Source organism: Chinchilla lanigera, unplaced genomic scaffold, assembly GCF_000276665.1.
Source record: "Chinchilla lanigera isolate Chin_1 unplaced genomic scaffold, ChiLan1.0 scaffold00083, whole genome shotgun sequence".
NCBI classification, from domain to species: domain Eukaryota; kingdom Metazoa; phylum Chordata; class Mammalia; order Rodentia; family Chinchillidae; genus Chinchilla; species Chinchilla lanigera.
Window position 1 is genome coordinate 8832803 of NW_004955484.1, and position 22484 is coordinate 8855286.

The 22484-nt window shown below is 45.9% G+C and overlaps 1 protein-coding gene across 5 annotated transcripts; it reads right to left on the bottom strand.

Annotated features, from left to right (window-relative positions):
• Window positions 1-68: 68 nt before the first annotated feature.
• Nutf2 (nuclear transport factor 2) lies at window positions 69-21349 on the bottom strand. 5 transcript variants are annotated; one of them, XM_013503885.1, is made up of 6 exons: window positions 21243-21337; window positions 16950-17073; window positions 7724-7851; window positions 4322-4393; window positions 4138-4236; window positions 69-1690 (listed from the first exon to the last, which is right to left on the bottom strand). In XM_013503885.1, exons 3-6 carry the CDS (start codon window positions 7820-7822, stop codon window positions 1577-1579), a joined length of 384 nt encoding a protein of 127 aa, XP_013359339.1. In that variant the 5' UTR covers window positions 7823-7851; window positions 16950-17073; window positions 21243-21337; the 3' UTR covers window positions 69-1576. The 5 variants fall into 5 exon arrangements, with proteins under 5 accessions (XP_013359339.1, XP_013359338.1, XP_005403676.1 ...); XM_013503884.1 differs by lacking the exon at window positions 16950-17073 and adding an exon at window positions 20417-20558 and having other exon boundaries at window positions 21243-21333; XM_005403619.2 differs by lacking the exon at window positions 16950-17073 and adding an exon at window positions 20783-20882 and having other exon boundaries at window positions 21243-21333.
• Between the last annotated feature and the right edge of the window lie 1135 nt (window positions 21350-22484).

Below are 22484 nucleotides of genomic sequence, written 5' to 3' on the forward strand. Positions count from 1 at the left end.
TCCCTACTGGCCCCCAGCATCCCTTATCCCACCACAGCACCCACAGGTTTGGAAGAAAGAAACCACAGTTTACAAACACCACTTTATTGCAGACATTTCAGGCATAGGTACATGGAGGAAGCTATATCGCAGATTTTTATACAGGGTGGTTTAAGAGGCAGCAGGCATCTACCTCTTCCCCACCCCAAGTACACAGCAGCTTAGATATCAGTTCCACTGAAATCTGACTATGCTGTCCTCCCAAACAGCACATCATCCAGCCCTGTGCCCAGTGAAGACAGGCAACCTGTGGGGTCTGAACGAACCTGTACCCTCCCTTAGTAGTGGAAAATGGAGAGTGCAGATTAGCCTTAGCTGGAGTGCCCTCATCAATCCTACAACAGCCCAAATCCTAGGATTGGTTCTGGCTTGCAATTGCTACTTGGCTTCTTTTACCATCTAGAGGTCTCAGGGTTGAGGGGCTGTATCTGTATTGGGCAAGGCTTTTGTCCCCAAAACTGAGGAGCAGAAACTGCCCAAACAGTTAAGACTTCCTGGAATTTGAACAGTGTGGAGTTGTGTGTGCTAAGGAAATGGAGGGAGCAATAGAAATGTCCTGCTAAGGCCTGAGGGGTGTAAATTTCTACAGCATGACTTTCTCATACTCTTGACTGCTATAGATCCTAATCTTTCATACCCCAACCCAAGAGGGGGTTGCTCTTTAGGCAATCATATCCCAAGCAGGTAGTAGAGAATCTGAGCTGCCCTCTGCTTGGCTTGGGGAATGTGGGGCACCTTGGATATGATCCTGACCCATCAGGCTGAAGGATCCTGAACCTGGTGGGCCACTTGCCAAGACTTCACCAACTGCAACAGAATTCAGTCATCACTGTTACTACAGCCCTGAACCTACCCAGGGCAGAGGTTGCAGGAGGCATCAGAACTGACTGCAAGAGAAACTTCAGACCAAACCTGAGCTTTCCTTGTCTACTTTTTCAAGACCAGGTAGCCTGGGGAGAACTCTGCCCCACTGGGCGTGAGGGAAGCAAGCTCGTAGTGCGCTTCAGCCACTTTTTCTCCTTGCCGTAGGTATTGCTGAGTTGGGGCAGAGGTGGAGGGTGAGATACGAAAGAGATAATGGAGCAGGGTATTTATTGATACCCAGGCAAATATTAAACTAATTAAAACAATTTAAACTGTTAAGAAAATTTTTGTGGTTTTATTGTATCATGAGGCATTGAAACATCTGAACAAATCAATATTTGGGTGGTGAGGCAGCTGCTTTCTCCTTCACTTCTTTGGGTTACTAGAGCAACTTGTCAGTAGATTAAAAAAAAAAAAAAATAAAAGGACAACCTTTTGCATTACTTAAGTCTTTCCAAGGCATGCGCTGGTACAACACAAACTTCTCCTGTCAGATGCAACTAGTCTAGTGCCCAAACATCATGCACAACACTGTGGTGGCAGCAGCGCACCGCACCCACTTCCACCACGGCCCTGCTCGCTTGTGTATGATATTTGGAGCATCTGGAGGAGTGTGATAGTATCAGGAAGAGGAGGGAGGAGGAAACAGCATGAGTGCCTGGCAGGGAGGAGGTCAGCCGAAGTTGTGCAGGGCAAGCCTGAACATATCATTGGTGCAAACCCAAGCATCATTGATGTTCTTTAATAGGAACATCTGGTGGAACCCCATGATGGGGTCTTCATCGACCTGTGAAGAGAAAGAAAATGATTCAGTAAGGGGGTCAAGGAACAGGAAAGAGTTCAGTGGTAGGGAAATATGGCAGAGAATGCAAACTTTGAGATCAGGCCCTACTGTCCTGGACTCAATCTAGTACAACCAAGGGTACTTGTGAGTGTGAACTAATACAATGTGTGAAACAATGCACTGATCATGTACAGGCCAACAGATGGCAGCCTGCACTGCCTATACCCTTAAAACACAATACCAGTTTGCTAAAGCAACAGAAAAGACACGCCTACCTCAGAACCCACCTCTCTTGGCACACATGGTCAAAATTCTGAAAGTATTCTATAATACTTACCATGTAACATACAGTATCAAAAACTATAACCAATCTTAGTATTTGATAACACATCAGTCCAATCAGAAGAAACTGCTAATGCTGACTGCAGCCAGGCTCAAAACTGAGTTCAAAATGGGATCACACTTTTATAAGGGAAAACATAGCATAATTTTCATATTATAATATATATAATACATATCATTGCAATGAAAAAAAAGGCAAAGAATCTTCAACGAAAATGCAGAAAACAACCGGGAGTGGTGGTGCACGCCTGTAATTCCAGCACTCGGGAGGCTGAGGCAGAAGGATCGTTATGAGTTCAAGACCAGCTTGGGCTAAAAAGTGAGCTCAAGGCGAGTCTGAACTGCATAGCCAGACCCTGTCTCAAAAGGACCAAAACAAACAAACAAAAAAAAAAAATGCAGAAAACAGACCAAAAAAAAAAAAAAGAGAGAGAGAGCTGGGCATGGTGGCACACGCCTGTAATCCCAGTACTCGGGAGGCTGAGGCAGGAGAATCGTTATGAGTTCAAGACCAGCTTGGGCTAAAAAGTGAGCTCAAGGCGAGTCTGAACTGCATAGTGAGACCCTGTCTCAAAAAGACTGAAAAAAAAAAAAAAATGCAGAAAACAAGGACACTTTGAGGCAAGATAAATCTCTCCTTACAAAAGAAAAAGTAAATGAGAACGAGGCCTAGTTGAAGTAGGATCCTAGCTGTCTCCAATGTTACTTTTTTTCCTGAGAATTAATATCAGTAGACTCAAATCAGTTATTTGGGGCTCTAGCTGGGACACAAATATCAGGAAGAATATATATATGTATTTTTTTTTGGTACTGGGAATCAAACTCAGGACCTTGCGCTTGCCAGGCAGGCACTTGTGCCATTGAGCTATATTCCCAGCCCACCAGGAAGAATCTAAAAGCAGGTGAAAAGGGGCACCACCAGCCTAATGACATGGAGCACTCCGGAGAGATCTACTCAACCCTAAGGGCCTATTGGAGACAGGCTCCATCTAGACAGAGCATCTTGAATAGGCAGGAGAAAACTGACAGTAAAGTCCAAGCCAGAAGGTAGGTCCCTCTGGGTCCACAGCAGAGGTCTATGGTGACTCTCCCTCTGTGTCCAATTTGAATGGAGAAAGCCCTATCCCAGCTAGCGTAGGGAGAATGCATGTGCATCTGTTGCTGTGATACATTTCAGGATGCTGAGACCTGTCCACAGGGAAGCAAATGTTTCCTACTATGGGAAGAAAGAGGCTTTTTGTAAACAGAATCTGTCTTTAATCTGCTGAAGTACAGCATGTTTCTTTGAGGTTTTTAGGGATCTGAGAGGTCATAGCAAGGTTGTGAGGATGACAGATCTTTAAAAGGGGAAAGAAAAATGCAAGGAGAGACAGGAGTCCCAGAAATTTACTTTGGCAGATGAGGAGCCAGCTTAGCCAGTGGCACAACGGGCTTCAGGAAGGGACTATCCCTCAGCACCCAGCTAGCCACCGACATTGCAGGGCAGTATGGAGGCCCAAATGCTTGTCCAACCTCCTCCTATACCTCTTATTCGTTTTCCATAGAGGACCTAAACCTGAGTTTTCCACCAGCACTTTCTGCAATTACAGAAATGTTCTGTATCTGTGCTGCCCAAAACGTATTCACATATAATGGACCATGAGCACTTAAAAAGTACATCTAGTGCCAGGCATAGTGGCTCATGCCTGTAATCCCAGCACTTGGGAGCTGAGACAGGAGGATTGCTGTAAGTTTGAGGCCAGCCTGGGCTACAAAGTGAGCTTAAGGCCAGCCTGAACTGCATAGCGAGACCCTGTCTCAAAAAAAAAGTACACCAAGTGCAACTGAGGAATTAAATTTTAATTCAATTTTAATTAGTATAAATTAAAAATTGCAGAGCAGGAGGTATAATTTGGTGATACAGCACTTGGTTAGCATGCACAAAGTTCTGGGTTTAATCCTAGCCCAGCAAACAAACAAAAAGCCCCAAGTGGCTAATGGCTATTATATGGCAGTATGCAGGTCTAGACAGTCATTTGGGGTGTCTCTTGATAAGCAGGTCACATCCACAGGGAAGGCAAGGGCCCAGGGCTCTTCCCTGCCTACCCATTCCTCCCCAGCACTATTACCTTGAGCTGGCCCACAACCATGCTGATGATGCAGCTATCTGGTGTAGGCTGATGGTCCTGTACCGTGATGCTGTGCTGAATTTTCTGGAACGGAAGGCTCTGCAAAAGAAAAAGCGGGCAGTGGGCTGAGGCCAGAAAAGGTAAGGAAGGAGCAGCCCACACCCTAGCTCTGGTCCTTACTTACAGACAACTTCTCCACAATGGCAGCTTTCCCCTGGAACTGCTGTCCCTCCCACGTAAGGCATGATGCATCAATCTGAAAAATGCACAGAAAACCCAGGGTCAGGGCCTCAGCACAAGGAATATTTTTAAGGCCCTAAAAAAAAAAAATCCTGAAACGGGACTTTCTTGGGAAAATGAGTCCATACCAGTTAAGGTGTAGATCTAAAATGTCCCCTACAAGGTCCTGAGTTCAATTCCTGGTACTAAATACATACATATATACATACATACATACATAAATCCCCTAAAACAATGTTCCAAATGTTTAGAAAAGGATTGGATCATAGGGTAGCTAAATGTGCTGTTAGGAGGTGAGTGTGAACTGATACAACGTGATACAACGTGTGCTTAAAGGTGGGTCACTCAGGGCAGGACCTGAAAGGGCGTATTCTTGTTCCCAGAGCCTCCTCCTCTCTGCTTCCTGGCTGCTAATGGGATGAGCAGCTGTCCTCTGCCATGCCCTACCACCATGCCTTTCTGCCTTGGAACCAACCAATCATGGGCTGAATTCTTTGAAAACCATGAACCAAAACAAACCTCTCTCTTTATTTAAACTGTAGGTGTTGGGTATTTTGTCCTAGAGATGGAAAAGTGGCCAATACAACACCTAAGTTTAGCGGTTTGTAAACAGGGGGATAGCTCCCAAACTTTACATTATCAACAACTTTTAAAATTACACCCCATTTTTCCATAGGTACAGGCTCTGAAAGACTAATTAAATATCCTTATCAAGGTCACACTCCCCCCACCTTTTTTTGATGTGTGTGGTACTTAAGATTAAAACTATGGGCACTCTATCACTCAGCTACATCTCCAACCCTTTTATTTTTTTTGAGACAGGGTGTCACTAAGTGCCTAGGCTAACCTAGAACTTGAAATCCTCCTGCCTCAGCCTCCCAACTAGCTGGGACTGCAAGTATGCACTGATACTCCTGGCTCATTTCTCTTTTTTCCTTTGCATTACTGAGAATTGAACCTAAGGCATATATACTCAGCTACATCCACAGCCCTTTTTATTTTTTTATTTTGAGACAAGGTCTCACTGAGTTGCTTACTTGCATACATTGAGTTTGAATTTGTGATTCTCCTGTCTCAGCCTTCCAGAGTCCTGGGAGTAGGGTATGTTAGCACACCAGACTTCATTTCCCATTATTATACATCACATGGCTTCTAATATGCATGGGCCTCAGAAGGGTACAATATGGCCAGAGCTCAGCCAAAAGTCATCCTGCTGTATAATTAGTAAGCCTTAGTCATCAGAAATACCTTGGGCTGGGTGTGATAGTGCACACCTGTAAGCCTACCACTCCAGAGGGTGAGACAGGAGGATCAAAGTGGATCACTGTGAGTTCAAGGTCAGTTTGGGCTACAAAGTAAGTTTAGGACCAGTCTGGCCAGGCATGGTGGCACATGTCTGTTATCCCAGGCCTCAGGAGGCTGAGGCAGGAGGATCATTGCAAGTTGAGACCAGCCTAGGCTAAGTGAGCTCAAGGCCAGCCTAAACTGCATAAGACCCCGTCCCAAAAAGACAAAAAAAAAAAAAAAAAAAACGAAGGGAAAAAAAAGGCTAGTCTGAATTACATAGGGAGAACCTATCTCAAAACCCCCCACAAACCATATTCATTACCATCTTCAAGGCTGTGGGTGAGGTCTACTGTGGTCCTTTCAGGTAGCCTTCTGAAGGCTGGAAGGGATGAAAGCTATCAAGGCTCCCCAATGCCTAGTCTGGGAACCTTCCTACCACCAGACAAAACTGCACATGCAGCCCATTAGCTTAGCCCTTTGGTGCCCTAAATCTTCCCTCCTACAGTACTCAGAGGCAGAATTTAAAAGAGCCTCTTCTACTTGCAGCGATGACATTATGCAAATTGCTTCTGAATCTGTTTTGTAATTCTCAAAGGTAAAATATGCTGAGGATTATGAAACAATATCTACAGAGTGCTCTTTCAGGACCTTACTAACTTCCTTCTTTGTGTCAGGCTTGCTTTTTTTTGTTTTGTTTGTTTTTTTTTTTCCGGTACCAGGAATCAAACTCACAACCTTGCACTTGCCAGGCAAGCGCTGTGCTGCTGAGCTAAATCCCCAGCTCCCATCCTTGCTTTAATTAAGAGACAGTAGTAGCCAGACATGGTGGTGCACACCTATAATCTCACGATCCCAATACTTGGGAGGCTGAGGCAGGAGGACTGCCTAGACTTCAAGGCCAGCCTGGAATATACAGTGAGACTCTGGCTTAAAAAAAAAAAAAAAAAGAGAGAGAGAGAGAGGAGAGAATAGTAATATAATAATCCCATCACTTTGGGAGGGGAAACAGGATTGCTAAGTGTGTTGTAAAAAAAACCTGTCTCAAAATAAAAGTAATCTTGTTGGGCATGGTGGTGCATACCTGTAATCCTAGTACTCGAGAGGCTAAGGTAAAAAGATTACCATGGGTTTGAGGCCAGCCTGGGCTACACAGAGACCAAAGCCAGCCTGAACTACATAGCGAGACCTTGTCTCAAAAAAATAAATAAATAAACAGTATTTTTTAAATTACTGAGGATATAGCCAATGCAAAGACTCCAGGTATAATCCCAGTACTGCTAAACAAATAGGGCTAGTGAGGTAGCTTGGTGTTACAGTACTTACTATATACAAGTACTTGTTATAGTACTTGTATAGTATGTATGAGGCACTGGATTCAATCCTCAATATTGAGGTTGGGGGATGAATATGAGGAATATGAGAGGGGCTGAGGGTATAGCTCAGTGGCAGAGCATTTGCTTTGTATGCATGAGGCCCAACACTGGAAAAATCTACTCATAACAATCAAATAACACATGTTAGATTTGGTCTTTCATTAATCAGATTTTTTTTTCAAAACAGCTTTCCTTTTTTTCTTTCTTTCTTCTCTTTTTTTCTTGTAGAAATGGAGGTTGAATCCAGGGCCTCACAGATACTGGGCAAATGATCTACCACTGAACAGCATTCTCAGCCCTCTAAAAAATTTTAAGATGGGTCTCACTAAGTTGCTCAGACTAGACTTGAACTTGTGATTTTCTGGCCTTAGCCTCCCACATGCTGGGATTATAAATGTGCACCACCATCCCCAGTTAGGACCACGTATTCTGATAATTCAGGGTGCATGTAACAGCAGGTCCAGAACTCTCCATTCAGGATCCCTACTGTACAAAATGATAGAAAGAAATGTGTGGATCAAGTACAGTAGTTGGTTCAGGCCTCAGCCCCCTGACCTATAGATAGAAACTCAGGTAGACAGGCAGAGCCAGCCAGCAAGAGTAGCCAGAACTTGTGAACTGAATATACCAGCATATCTTTATTTATCCTCTAGGGTCCCATTCTGACTCTAGTGCTAGAGACTTACGTAAATTGCACCTAGTTGGGTTCTGTCGTTATCAAATAACTGGTAGTAATGCTGAATGAAGCTGGATCCAATCTGCTCCCAAAGTGGCTTGTCTCCCATTCTGGAGTGTCACTCGGTATCACTGAGACCTGCAAAACCAGAGAGACAGACAGGAAAGCATTGGTACTATAGAACAAGAGATGGCAGCCACTGACTCCTACCATTTCCTGACCTCCTTGCACAGGATTCCTTTGCTGAGATCTGTTGACTTAGGGAACAGACAGGCCCTGGGGATCTGTAGGAGACTCTTTTATTTTTTTTAAATGGAACTTTCTTTTTAGGTTTTGAGTCAGGGTCTCACTATGCAGCCCAGGCTGGCCTTGAACTCATGGCAATCATTCTGCCTCAGTCTCCCAAGTGCTGGAATTACAGGCATGCGCCACCACACCTGGCGGGTAGGAGACTCTTCCCAGTGCTGGGAACAGAGATTTACCCGCTTCCTCTTTTTTTTTTTTTTTGTCTTCTTGAGTGAGACACGGTCTCACTATGCAGTTCAGGCTAGCCTTGAGCTCATTTTGTAGCCCAGGCTGGTCTTGAACTCGCAACGATCCTCCTGCCTCAGCCTCCCCAGTGCTGGGATTATACGCATGCACCACCACACCTGGCAGTACCCCTTCCTTTGAGGAGCTCCTGGTTCATAAGACAAAGGAGTGGCAGGGTTGTGAAACATACAGGATGAGTGTTGACGTTGGAGCCATGACCAAAAAAAATCAGAGCAGGCCCTACAATGTCCAATAAGGGGAAGGGCCTTGAAGGAAGAGTTAAGGACTTACCCCAGCCCCATATTTTTTAAAAATTCTCTCAACAACCTGCAAGACCAGTTATTGTTATTCTTCCCACTTTGTAGGTCAGAAAACTACTGATTTCTACTCCAGCCCTTGGGTTCCCAACACTGTACCTGGTCTTTGCTGGCAGATGAAGGTTCAGGGCCTCATGTTTTTTTGTTGTTGGGTGCTCCTGGGGATTGAACCCAGGGCCTTTATTCTGCCACTGAGCTACATCCTCAATCCTCAAGTTCCCACTTCTGACAAAAACAGTCAATAACTCCCTCAGTCTCAAGGGGACAGTTGACATCTATTAGGTCAGGTGATACTTGACTTGGCCCTTTCTGGGACATTTCTTCATTGATGAGGATGACTCTTCCCTATTTCAGAGGTAGGGACATGAGTTCAGCTGAGGGTGTGGGGAAGTGAATTGTGTCATTTCTTCACCACATCCTCCACCTGAGTACTAGTTTCATTACCAAAGGGTGAGAGGAGTCCCCATCCCAGCTAGAGACCATGATCCTGAGGACTCAGTGCAAAGCCTGAGCCGCAGGTGAGAGCCACTCTGACTTTGCAGCTCCCTGAGGACTCAGTACTGTGTGTTCTATAGCTGCCTCTGAGTATAGAGGAACACACATCCTGTCCTGACTGAACCAAAGCAGGAAGGAGGTAGATGTGACTCCAGAAGACAACCATCAGCAGATTTGTTGTAGGTCACTGCCTAAAGGGACTCCTTTCTCAGTCTTCTCCTGTAAAATAGGGACCCTAACCTGGGTAATGTTCCCTGTAGTTGTACAGCTTCACTAAAAGAACCTGGTAAAGTCCTTGCTCAATATGGTTAAGTGCTAACTCCAGTTCTGTGGCCTAATCCAAAGCCAGAGCAGCCACTGGGGCGGGCAGTGTAGAAGGACAGCCAATCCCCCAGCCTATGACCAACACTCTGGCCAATGAGTGGCCAGGGAACTAAGCCAGCTTTATTTTAGGTCTCCTAGGAGGTAGAGGCACTAAAAATAGCTCATTGCTGGGATGACTAAGAAATATCCAGGAAAGTTTAAAATAAGCAGAAGAGAAAGCATGAATATGGCCATGACTGTACATAGGAAAACAAGTGTGTCCCAGGTTATACTTTGCAAAGAAACAAATCAACAAGTGAGGGCTGGGGATTTAGCTCAGCGGCAAAGCGCCTGCCTGGCAAGCGCAAGGTCGTGAGTTCGGTTCCTGGTACTGGAGAAAAACCAAAAAAAAAAAAAAAATCAACAAGTGGGATGGATGCAGAACCCACGTCTACAGGCAGGGATATACCTCAGCGGCACAAACACCTGCCTGGCAAGCACAAGGTCCTGAGTTCAATTCCTGGTACCAAAAGTACAAAACAAAAAGAACCCATGTCTAGTGCACACCTGTAATCCCAGCACTCTGGAAGACTGAGGCAGGTTCAAGGCTAGCCTACACTACATAGCAAGACCCTGTCTCAAAATAACAAAAAACAAAACAACCACCTCCCAGAAAAACCTGAATACTGAGGTTCTAGTTTAGAAAAAAACTCCTATTAACATTTTTGTCTTTAAAGAAAGAAAAAATAACCACCTGTGCTATTTGTTCGCTGCCATCTCATGCAATAGCGATGTCAGAGGCCACAAAAACAGATGAGGGGAAGTAAAAAGAATTAAAATGTGTTATGTACACATATGAACTCCTGGTGATGAATGTAATCACGTACTATAAACATGTGCTAATATTTTTTTAAAAGCCAGATGTGAGATATGAGGGCTGGGGATTTAGCTTAGTGGTGCAGCACCTGCTTAGCAAACATAAAGTCCTGAGTTCGATTTCTGGCACACCTCCCCCACAAAAAGGTCTGATGTAATGAATGTCTGTAATCCTAGCACTCAGGAGCCTGAGGCAGGAGGATTGCTGAGAGTTTGAGAACAGTCTGGGCTACATAATTCAAGGTCAGCCTGAACTACATAGTTGGACTATGTCTCAAAAAAATAAAAAGTAAACATATAAATAAAATATAAAAAATTTAAACATACGTTCCCCTCAAACAAACAAAAAACAGATGAATGTAAAAAAATTAGGAAGCTGTAGATGGAAGTGACAGGAACTAAACTTGGGTGCTGATCTGAAGAAAGTGCCACTCTTTGGGATGGAGATGGAAAAAGTAGGGGAATTTTTTTTTCTCTGTCAGCATTGTTTTTTATTTTTTTCCTTCCCTTTTGGTACCAGGAATCAAACTCATGACTTCACGCTTGCCAGGTAGGTACTGTGCCACTGAGCTATATATCCCCAGCCCCCAGTACTGTTCTTAAAAGAATGATAACTTTCTAATACATAAACTACTTGGCTTAGCTGGGCATCATGGTGTCCATTTGTAATCCCAGCACTCCGGGAGGCTGAAGCAGAATGATCACAAGTTTAAGCCAAGTCTGGTCGACTTAGTGATTTAGCAAGACCTTGTCTCAAAATACAGTAAAAAAAATTTAAAACCTGGGGATATAGTTCAAAGGCCCTGTGTTCCATCTCCAGTACCATAGCACAGCTACCTGGCTAAAGCCGTAGTGGAGGAATACAGTGACAAAAGGGCCCTCTAGTCAAGTGAAGCACAAAAGTTTCTTGGGAAAACGACAGCTCCAGGGCATCCAGAAAGTGTTAGAAGGCACCTTCACATCTATGTGGATACACGTTTCCACAACTTTTCATTCCTGAGCTCTAAACCATAAAGCTGGTCATGTCTTTCCCCTACAACAACCTTGCCTAACTTCCATCAGTGGCCATCCACATTTGCCCCCAACTCACCAGCCATTTCCTTCTGCTTAGATCTGGTGACACACACACAACCAGAACTTGTCCAGTGCTTGCTCACCAGGACTTCTGCATGGGTGAATCCTCGTTAGGACATCCTTACCTGCTTCATTAGTTCCTGTTTTCCTCCAAGTCCCACCCATTTGGGGATTACTTCCCTGACTTCAATGTTGACCCTCACCCCACACGCAAATCCCTACCAACACATCTAGGCTCTGCCCAGCTGCCCAAATCACTGTGGCTCTGAGCTTTGGAGGTCGCAGGGCCTTTCTTATAAAACATACTCACACTCTCTCTCTCTCTCTCTCTCTCTTTCTCACTCACACACACACACACACACACACACACACACCCATCTCCCAGTACAAAATGTAATACAACAAACCACATATTTTATAGTTGTTTATTCTAAGTCTCCCATAAAGCCTTCCACTCAAGCCTGAGAGGCAGCATTCCTGAGTCCAAAAAGTAGCAGAGTGTAAACTGGATATGGTAGCTCATGACTGTAATCCCAGCACTCAAGAGTCTGAGGGAAGCAGGAAGATCGATGTGACTTGGAGGCCAGCCTGGGCTATATGGTGAGACTGTGTTTTAAAGCAAATGCAGAGACTCCCTCCCATTCCCACAAGCTATGGGGGAAGGGTCCAGGCAGGCTAGGAAGGAGAACAGCTGGTAAGACCTGAACTTGTTCTCAACGCATTTATTGTGGAAATAACAATCCAGAAAAAAACAAAATGTTGCCAGGCATGGTGGCACACGCCTGTAATCCCAGTATTCTGGAGGCTGAGGTAGGAGGATCACTGTGAGTTTGATGCCAGCCTGAACTGCACAGCAAAACTGTCTCAAAAAAACAGGACAGGAAAAAAAAAAAGGAAAAGAAACAAAATGCCAAGGCTCAGAAGCAGCCTCACATCAGACTGGAGACTGACCTTCATCCTGATGGCTTCTACAGCTCTTCTAAGAAAAAAGAAAAAGACAATAGTCTTGGTTCAAGAGGCTCCATTAAGCAACAGAAAAACTACTTTTACTTATCTTCACAGTTTAGGCACTTTTTTTTGGGACAGGATCTCACTCTGTGGTCCAGACTGGCCTCCAACTCATGGTGATCCTCCTGTCTCTGCCTCCCAAGTGCTGGGATTACAGGCTTGCATCACCATGCCCAGCAAATTTTAGACGTTTCTAAGGACAAAACACAAAATAGCAGTCTCCAGCTAAAAATTCTTTTCGACTAATGCATATTAGGTGTAAAAATGTACAAAAAGCTTTATGCACATTCATTCCTGTTTTCACATATGAGTCAACATTCATTCAGAGATGAGCAAAATGAGACTTAGGAAGGTTTCCCAACTCATTCAAGGTCAGCAGCTGATAGGTGTGGAATTGGGTCACTACATTTAATGGACTCCAAAGCCACGATTCCTAGCCGTAACTTAGGTATGGATCAGAGTTATTCCTGGGCACACTGGGCTAAAGTCCTGTAAAACTCCAACCCCTGAGCTTGGCTCTCTCACAGAGGGGCAAAATAGGCTTTAACTGAAGCTTCCACCACCAAACAGAAGATTTCTACTTCAAAGGCTGGAAGTAGAATTCAATAGTAGAGTGCCTCGTTAGCCCCGGGTGATACACAGCACTGAAGCAAAAAAATGTCCATAATCAAACCCACAAGTCCAAATAAGTATTATTAAAGCAGGATGAGTTCAATCTTCACAGACTTCAAAGTAACCACTCTGTTCTACAACCTCAACAAACGAGAGATAAATGCTGACCTAGACGGACTTGGGGCAAGCACAGGGGCAACATATGAGATCACTGTTTCCAGACTGGCATGCAGAAAAGATGATCTCGGGGCTGGGGATTTAGCTCAGAGGCAAAGCGCCTGCCTGGCAAGCGCAAGGTCGTGAGTTCGGTTCCCGGTACCGGAGAAAAACCAAAAAAAAAAAAAAGATGATCTCATGTTTGAGGGCCCATGGGGAATGTTAGACATGCCAAGCCCACAGTGAAGCCCTTGAATTTGGGTACCAGTCATGGCTCTTTCCCTTCCGCTTACTGTCTGCACAGCACCAAAAATAGCCCAGAGGCACAGAGTTTAGGGAGGACTCCTCTAACAGTGGGACTGACAGCTAACCTAAGTATTTTATAACTACTGTTTCTTCTACCTGGCTGACTCTTCCTCCTAGGCCTCCCTATCATATATGTCAACTCAAATGTCACCTTTCACCAACATCTTTCATGACTACTCTATCTCTGGTAGCTGTCCAGTTATTCATTTTACCTCTTGTATTGTTTCCTCACCACTCATAACCATGTGAGACTATCACACTCACATATTTGTTTATGGTCACTCTCCCTGAATAGGGCATCCCTTAGTCATCCCTGTTTCCATGGTACTTGGCCCAGCCCTTGATAACTTTTTGCTCAGAGAATGAATGTGTGGGAGCTCGGCCAAAAGGTCAGCCCTTCTTTTCTGGAGGAGTCAGATCTGGGCAAACCCTGCTCAATTTAAGTGGCCCAGTGACCTACTTCCTCTCCACCCACCCCCTATTCAAGTTGCCAGGAGACAACTCTGTCACTCACCTAGCTGTCTGCCTATGGTACATGGCAAGACAGACTTGGCCAGAACCCACCCTCAGTAAGCACACGGACACACCCTGGAAGACCTGGCCTTTAGGCTGCTCAGCCTCCCTTTTGGTGTGACCTCTGACCTCTGTCTCACCAGTAACTGTGGGCATGTTCAGGGGAAATGAAGTGAGCATCTGAAGCAGAATCCAGCTGCGAGGAGTTATTGTCAGTTCCCAGGTTAATACTAGTCAATACTAGGAAGAAGGTGGGTACCTCAGCTTCCGGCAGGGAGGCCACACTTGGATCCAGGAATGGCAACTGCCCAGCCCCACCATTCCTCTGCCTTAATTCTTAATTCTGCCTTAATTCAGCCTAACCAGATGGCTGGTTAGGGCAGAATCCTTTCTTGGGGCTGATATCTGAGGCCTTTTCTGCCTGACCTGCCTGGAAGACCTCCAGATCTACTAAGTGTGCTGACTAATCCTGGAAGTTAAACCCTGAGACCTGCATTCTGGTTTCTCCACTTTGCCCTTGCTCCCTCCCTTTCCCCAGGTGGCTCACAAGATCTCTGGGGCCCCAGTTATTTTTAACAGCTTCCATTTGTGAACTGTGCCTCAAGCCATGAACTCGCTAGTCAGGTACACAGGGATCTTGCTTTCCTAGTGGGGACAAAGACCCCTAAGTGGCTAACTACTCCTGTGGTCTGCCACCACCGTGCCTGGCCAATACTGCTGTGACACCCTAAATCTATGGAGAGCAGAGAACAAAGGGCACATCCCCAGTCCTTTTACAATTTATTATTCTAAGACAGGGGCTTGCTCACAGAGTTCACAGGCAGTGAGGGAATACCACCCATGGCTCAAACATTTCCACATATTCTTTCACATGAGCCTTGAACCAAGCCTTGTAAAATTGGTATGATTACCTTCACTTAGTAAATGAGGAGGCCAAGGCTCCAAGTGGTTCAGATACAATTCAAGAGCTGAGAATGCAGTTCAGTAGGAGAGGGCTTGCTTAGCACATGCACACCCATGGGTTCCACCCCTTTCATGGAGATCAATTTAAAAAAAATATTAAAAAAGAGAAGGAATTCAAGAACCCACAAGCACTCTGGTACAGCCAGCATTAGAATGTCCAGCAAGGTGACCAGGACTGAGTTAGGTATGGCAGCACATGCCTGAAATTGCAGCACTCTAGGAAGCTGAGACAGGAAAACTGCAAGACAATTCTAGCCAGACACTGTCTCAAAATAAAAAATAAAAAAGGGGCTAGAGATGTAGTTCAGCGCAAAAGCCTTAGGTTCAATCCCTAGTACTAAAGAAGAAAAAAACAAAACAAAAACCAGAAAGCCACCACCAACAACAAAAGGACTGGAACAGCTCAGACCCAACGTGGAACAACAGAAAGCAAGTATCTGGCAAAATTAGGTGTTCAGGAACCAGAGATCAGGCCTTTCTTTCCCCTCTAAAAACGGCAAGCTTTATGCACCTCAAGATGAGAATTACCTAAGCAGATGTTCAGCAGGTTTAGCCTAAGGAGAACACAGCTCACACTCTCCTAGGCCTGACACCACCTACAAGCTGAATGGCTTCACAGAAATCCTTCCAGAGGGCACCAGGCTTTCAGGTCTCTACCCTGGGTGAGACCCAGTGGCTCTGACTGGAGTAAATACACCTTTATAAAAGAAACATTCATGGTGCAAGCCTGTAATCTCTGCTACTTGGTGGGCTAAAGCAGGAGGATCGCAAGCTTGAGTCCAGTTTGAACAACAGATGTGAGAACCCCACTACCACCACCAATTTCATTCCATTTTCAGGTTACTGAGGTACTGAGTCACTGAGTCTAACAACTCTCAGTTCCCAGGCACCTTAGACACACCCTCTAAAGGAAGGGATTCTCCATCTCTATAGTAGCCTTGGGACTTATGGAGTTGGCACATAAACAGGTACTAGCAACAATAAGGACCAAGACCCAGGACAATGAAAGGAAGTTCTCATCCACACCTACCCCACAAGTAAGGCTATCCTGGTCTTTTGAGTCTGCTTTTTCCGCTGCTCAAGAATTCCCTAGTCACAACCAGATGTGGACAAAGCTTTCTGCCCCAAGACACACTCTAGCTGATAGTGAGAAGGGAAACGGTGCAACACAGGCATGATGGCCAGCATGTTAACCAAGATAATCATTTAGGGGCTGGGGATCTAGCTCAGCGGCAAAAGCGCCTGCCTGGCAAGCGCAAGGTCGTGAGTTCGGTTCCCGGTACCGGAGAAAAACCAAAAAAACCAAAAAAAAAAACAAAAACAAGATAATCATTTATACAGCCTGGAAGTCACTCCCCTAGGAAGGATTCAACAATTCTTGCACATATGGGGGCAACAAGAATCCCAGAACTCCAAAGCCAGGAAAGAAGTAGCCAACTCAAACTGGACTCTAAACACAAATATTATCAAGTGCCCTACCTGAAAAATTAACATAACAAAAGTCCAGCACAACACTCAGCTCAAAGCAACCAAAGAAATCCTGCCTTTTGTGCCTGTGTGGTACTGGCAATCAAACCCAGAGATGTTCTACCACTGTGCTAAATCTCAGACCGTTTTTACACCTTTTTTATTTTCAAACAGGGTTTTGTTAAGCTGCCCAGGCTGAGCTCAAACTGGCAACTCTCCTATCAAGTGCCGGGACAATAGGTATGCACCACCACACACAGCTTAATTTTTGTTATTCTATTTTATTTTGTAGTACTGGGCTTGAACTCAGGCTTCTGTGCATGCTAGGAAAGCACTCTACTGTTGAGCTAACATATCCTTGGGCCTTTTGAAAAGCTTTTTTGATCCTCTCCCCAGTGCTGGAAGCTGAGGTGAAAATGAGCTGAATCGGATACTACAACAGTATTAGCATTTCTGAAGTCCCGCTATCTCTTGTCACCTTGCCTAACATCCCAGGCAAAGGCCATGTGTTGAAGGCATATCCAGTCCACAGTCCACCAAGCTTTTCATCTCTCAGGAAGGCTCCTTCTACCCTGGGAAGATGCCCTAATGGGCATCAACTCTAGAAACAATTACCTGGCACATAAATCAAGGTCTCAGTTAAAGGGGCCAGAAGCCACACACTCAGGGTCTAGGCAGGAGGCTGAAGGCCACAATGATGATGAAATTCCCAGGCACTGTGAGAACACCCAGCAGGCTCCTAGGAAAGGGAGGAACAGCAGGATGTAGGAGCCAGGAGCTCCACTCAACAGTCATAGCAATTTGAATCTTTTATCTTTATTTTTTTTGGCAGCACTAGGGACTGAATCCAGGGGCTCAGGTAAGCAGGGCAAGTGGAATACCACTAAGCTATATTCCCAGGCCTTTAGTCCTTTTTATTTTGAGACAGAGTCTTGAAAAGTTGCTCAGGCTGGCTTCAAATTTGAGATTCTCCTGCCTCAGCCTCTTAAGTAACTGGATTACAGGTGTGTGCCACTATGCTCAGTTTGGCCATAGGAATCTAGAGTTATGACAACGTCACTCAAAGGACCTCAGACCTTACTGGGTCCACAGTCCAGGAACAGATCACCCTTTGCAATTTCTGCCAAGTACTAGAGAGGAAAGGGGCCCACTATGTCTTTGCTCTTCAGTGTATTAATCATTCAAGTAACCGCCTCACAGGACTAAAAGCCCCTTCAACTAAGCCTTCAGCACACAGAACCAACATTTTCCTGCCACCCCTAACACCAGGGCTGGGTAGGACTCATTTTTCTTCCTATAGCCTCAGCCCAGAGCCAGACATACAGAGCCAAAGAATAGCTGCTTAAAAAACAAACAAACAAACAAACAAACAAAGTAATCATTGATGAGACAGTGAAAAAAAAAAAAAGCAAGATACCAATGTCTCAGTAAGGGAACACTGAAACTTTTTTTTTTGGTACTGGGAACTGAACTCAGGACCTTACATTTGCCAGGCAGGCACTTGTGCCACTGAGCTGTATCACTGGCCCCCTGAAACTTTTGATATAAAGTACCTTCTAGTTTTAAAATGTAAGAGCTGTGTGGTGGCACACACTTGTAATACCAGCACTTGGGATGCGGAGGCAGACTGCCATGAGTTCAAGGCCAGTCTGATTTACAAAGCGATACTCTGGTTTCTCAGATCGTGTAAATCTTTCGCCTTTTGAATTACAAAGCAAAACCTTGTCTCGAAAAAATAAAGGCTAGGTATGGTGGCACACACCTGCAACCCCAGGTAGGAGGATCACCAAGAGGCTGAGGCCAGCTTAGGCTACAAAGTGAGTTCATCTACGTATTGGTTTTTTTTTTTTTTTTTTGGTTTTTCTCCGGTACCAGGAACCGAACTCACAACCTTGCGCTTGCCAGGCAGGCGCTTTGCCACTGAGCTAAATCCCCGGCCCCCCACTACAAAATGAGTTCAAAGGCAGCCTGAACTTCAGTGAAATCCCGTCTCAAAAAAACAAAAATACAAAACAAATAAACAAAAAGAATTCTGTGTCTCTCTTAAGTCATGCATCCCATCCCAACCCCTCAACTGCAAAAACAATAACAGAAGACATGGCTCAGAAGAAAGTGGAGTCCAATCACTAACAGGCCTGAGATGAGGTCTCACTATGTGCACAAGAAGTACCTTGATCTTCCAATCCTGAGTAACTTGGATTACAGGTGTGTGCCAGCCACCATGCCTGATTTAAGGGACTAAATTTTAAATTGAATGAAAAGCCATGCATCTTCACACCTTGCCGCCCTTGCTTGTACAGCCATATCCAGAGTGTCCTATGTCAGGTTCCATTTCCCAAGTCAGTCCTACATGAATAAAGGGCACAGAAGAGATCCTGGAAAACCAGAGTTGTCTTATAGGAAGAGAATCTAGATGGCCTGCCAAGCTCCAGGAAAGGTCAAGGACTTCTCAAGGTTGGAATACTTAGCAATGATTATCTTTGGACAAATAAATTATAGAAAATTTTGGGATTGGGGGGCTGGGGATTTAGCTCAGTGGCAAAAGCACCTGCCTGGCAAGAGCAAGGTCGTGAGTTCAATTCCCAGTACCGGAAGAAAAACAAAAAAACAAACAAAAAAAAGAAAATTTTGGGATTGGAATAAAAAGGCAGGACATTAATTCTTCCTATTCCTGTGTAACCTTGCAGAAGGAACAAGGTTCTTTTGACCCTGAAGAGGCTAGGGTGTGATTCAGTGGTAAAATGCTTGCCTAGTGTGCAAGAAGCTTTTGGTTTGATCCTTAGCAAAGCAACAACTCAAGTCCTATGGTCAGCCAGATGTGGTGGCACATACCTGTGTTTCCACCACTTAGGAGGCTGAGGTACAAAGATCACCATGAGTTTGAGGTCAGCCTGGGCTACATAGCGATTTTGAGGCCAACCTGAACTATACAGCAACCCTGTCTAAATAAAAAAACAAAAACAAAGAAGTCCTGTGGTCAGGCCACCCAGCACCTTGCAAGATGGAAACTAATCCCTAGCCATAGCCTGGCTCACATGAAATGCATGAAACCATGTTCTAGAAAGTACCAACACAATATAGAGAAGGTTTTGAAATAACTGTTTCTAGTTCTAAGAGATTCCAACTCACTGATCCTGCATTTGTTCTCTGGATAGTCTTCATTGCACAATTTGGGTATCTCCTAACCCCAATGAATGAATCTGACTTCCATGTGTTCATGTTCCAAGACATGGACTAGGAGTGTTGAGTCCAGGAAAGACAGCCCTTGATTGAGATCTGAGCAGCATCCTTTATCCGTCCTTCTTGACAAGACAGAATGACTAGGCACAGCAATTTAACTGCCCGAAAACTTCGAGTCAAAAAAATAATTTAAAAAATTAAAAAAAAGAAAACTTCAAGTCAAAACACAATGACTAGAAAAATCATCTGGGAAAATATTCAACAGAGAAAAAAAACCTAGAGTTTGCTCCAACTCATTCCTCCTAAGAGATCTAGCTTTATGCTTGGTGCTGAGGCTACCTCTTTAGTCCCATATATAACAGTGGATCAGACAAATCCCACGATCTTCTATGGACTGGTTTCTTAATTTATCATCCCTCAAAAAGAAGCAGCTTTTCAAAGCCTGTCTGATAATAACTCTCTGACCAGATACACCCGCTCCCAAAATTCAACAGGGTCTATGGTGCCATCATTGAGGGCAATTTCTCAAGGCCTAACCAGATTCCTGTCTGTTCAAAGGCTAACTGTTGGGAAGCCATAACCAAGGGGAATCCTGGCTTTCTGCAGCTTTCCACTCTTGTTCTCTCACCCAGGCCTCAGGACCCCAGAATTTGATTCTAAGCCCGACAGCCCAAATGTGCCCGTCCAAGGCGCCTTCTATCTTGGCTTGCTGTCTGGACTGGCCTTAAGGATCTCAAGTCTGGAATCTACTTGTCTTCATGTTAAATCTAACCTTATCATACCATTCTGAAGGCCTCATCTGCGGAGCAATTTTATGCTTACTCCGGGAGATTCAGAAATCAGGATTGGACTGTGAGTAAGAGGTCTAACAAAGCCTATGAAGCTCACACATCCAATCTCACCTTTTGGGCTTCCTTTCTCCACTAACACAGCCAGCGAATCCACCCACAGCTGGGGCTTGGTCACTCAAAGGAAAGGAAAGGGCGTAGGCTGGGGTTACTAGCCCGGAACCGCCTCACAACATCAGGTCCAGATCTTCCAAACCTGACAAGAGTAGAGTCCCACGTGGAATCCCCTCTCAGCCCAGACTCCTTGTCCCTCTCCTTCGTGCAGGAGAACCTAGCTATGGGTTCTACGGAGGAAGCAGTAGGTTTCGTGCACTCCCAGCAGGCAGTCAGGCAAGGGAACATTCGCCTACAACCCAGCTGAGCTGTGGTCGGGAACCGAGTAAGGGCCCCAAGTCCAGCTACAGCGGTGGGCACCCTTACCCATGTTGGATCTGAAGCGAGCCAGGTGGTGCTGCCCATCCCTGGATCTTCGCAGACGGGTGGCGGGCCGTGGGGCTAAGGTCTGCCTGCTATAGTCTGCCTGCAGAAGTGGCGAGATTCAAGCAACCCAGGCCAGACGGGGCGGGGCCCTAAAAGCCCCATCCGACGGTCAGGACCAGAAAAAAAGTCTGGCCACAGCGCAGGCCGGCGCACCAAACCTGGTACTGTATGGTCCACATAGGCGCCTGTTTGGCTTTCAGCGTTCCCCGCGGCCGCCGCCTCACAGGACCGGCGGGAGGCGGAGCCGCGCGCGACACATGGCCCGGGCCCTGCGCTGCTCCGGGCCGCACGGGGGGAGGGGGAGGGGCCTCTCGAGGACTTGCAGCAGAAGCTCCAGGCGACCCAGAGCGCAGCTTCTGCGGCCTAGCCCGCGCCCCAGAATGATACCCCCAACACTCACCCGAGGGGCTGGCACGATGGCGGCAGCAGCGGCGGCGGCAACCCAGCGCGGTCTGCGACCGACTGTCCCTTCCCCCCTACCTTCCCTCTCCCGCCCCGTTGCACTCTGGGAAGCGCAGTCCCGCCACTCTCTTTTTTAGCATTAGCGCGCTAGGAGAAAACTACAATTCCCGGTGTGCTACGCGGCGGAGGGCCAGACAAGGCCCGCAGCGCGCGAGGAGAGGCTAAGCCGGGGGGAGGCTGCCGGGGCGAGCCCCTGAGAATTGTGGTCTAGCGGAAGCCTCTGGAACACGGAGGTTGGCGCCAGTCAGGGGTCAGGGCTCTCCTCTCTCTCAGTCCCAGCTGGCGTGGCCCCGCCCAAACTGCGGGGCAGAGGATGGCTGGCCCCGCCTCTGTGAGAGCGCAGTCCTTCCCCGTGCTGGCCCAGCCGCCCCTCCCTGGGCCCCTAGGCTTTTTCCTCTCGCGAGCCCCACTCCTTTCTTGGGCTCTCACCGCTGTTTCGGCTCTTTGAGGCACTATCACTTTAGCTAGCCAGGGCGGAATCCACAACTTCTGTCCTAATATTCGGGGCCAGTCGGTTCCAGAAGTGATTTCCAGCAACTAGGCCTTTTTTGGGCCGGAGACATAAATGCTCCTCAGGTGGAGCTTGGCTGGACCGATTACTCCCACATTTATACAGAGAAGGGTCTTCAAAACATTATCATAAATCTTCCCCGCACACACCAGCAGGCAACTAAGAGTTATTGAAGAGAAATAACTGGCTCACTGAAAGTTTTCCTGCTATTTAAGTGACCAGATTATAAATAATCATCTTCCCACCTTTTGCCCTTTATTTTCAATGCCTTTTTCATTGTTTCCTTGGTAACAAATATTTGAAGTAAGGCCTACCTCTAGGTCAAGCCTGTGCTTGGAAAAATAGCTCTAGAACAGCTAACATAGGGGACCACAGGAAAGGAAAATGGCTCCAGGACTGCCAGGCAACTCTAACCCTGTCCCAGTCAGAGATCCCCCAGTACTCCAGCTCTTTCAAAAGTTTTGCACCTTTAACTATTCTTATTTACCTCCTGGGAATGACTATGTAAGACCAGACTAAGCTTTCTTGATGATTAAATCCCAGATCTGTCCACATCACACTCTGCTTGACCAGATAGACACTCCTTAACACTCAGCTACTTAGAACTCTGCTTTCCCATTAATGGTGCATCTGTATCTGGGGCCACCCTTGCTCTGTGAACTGCCCTCC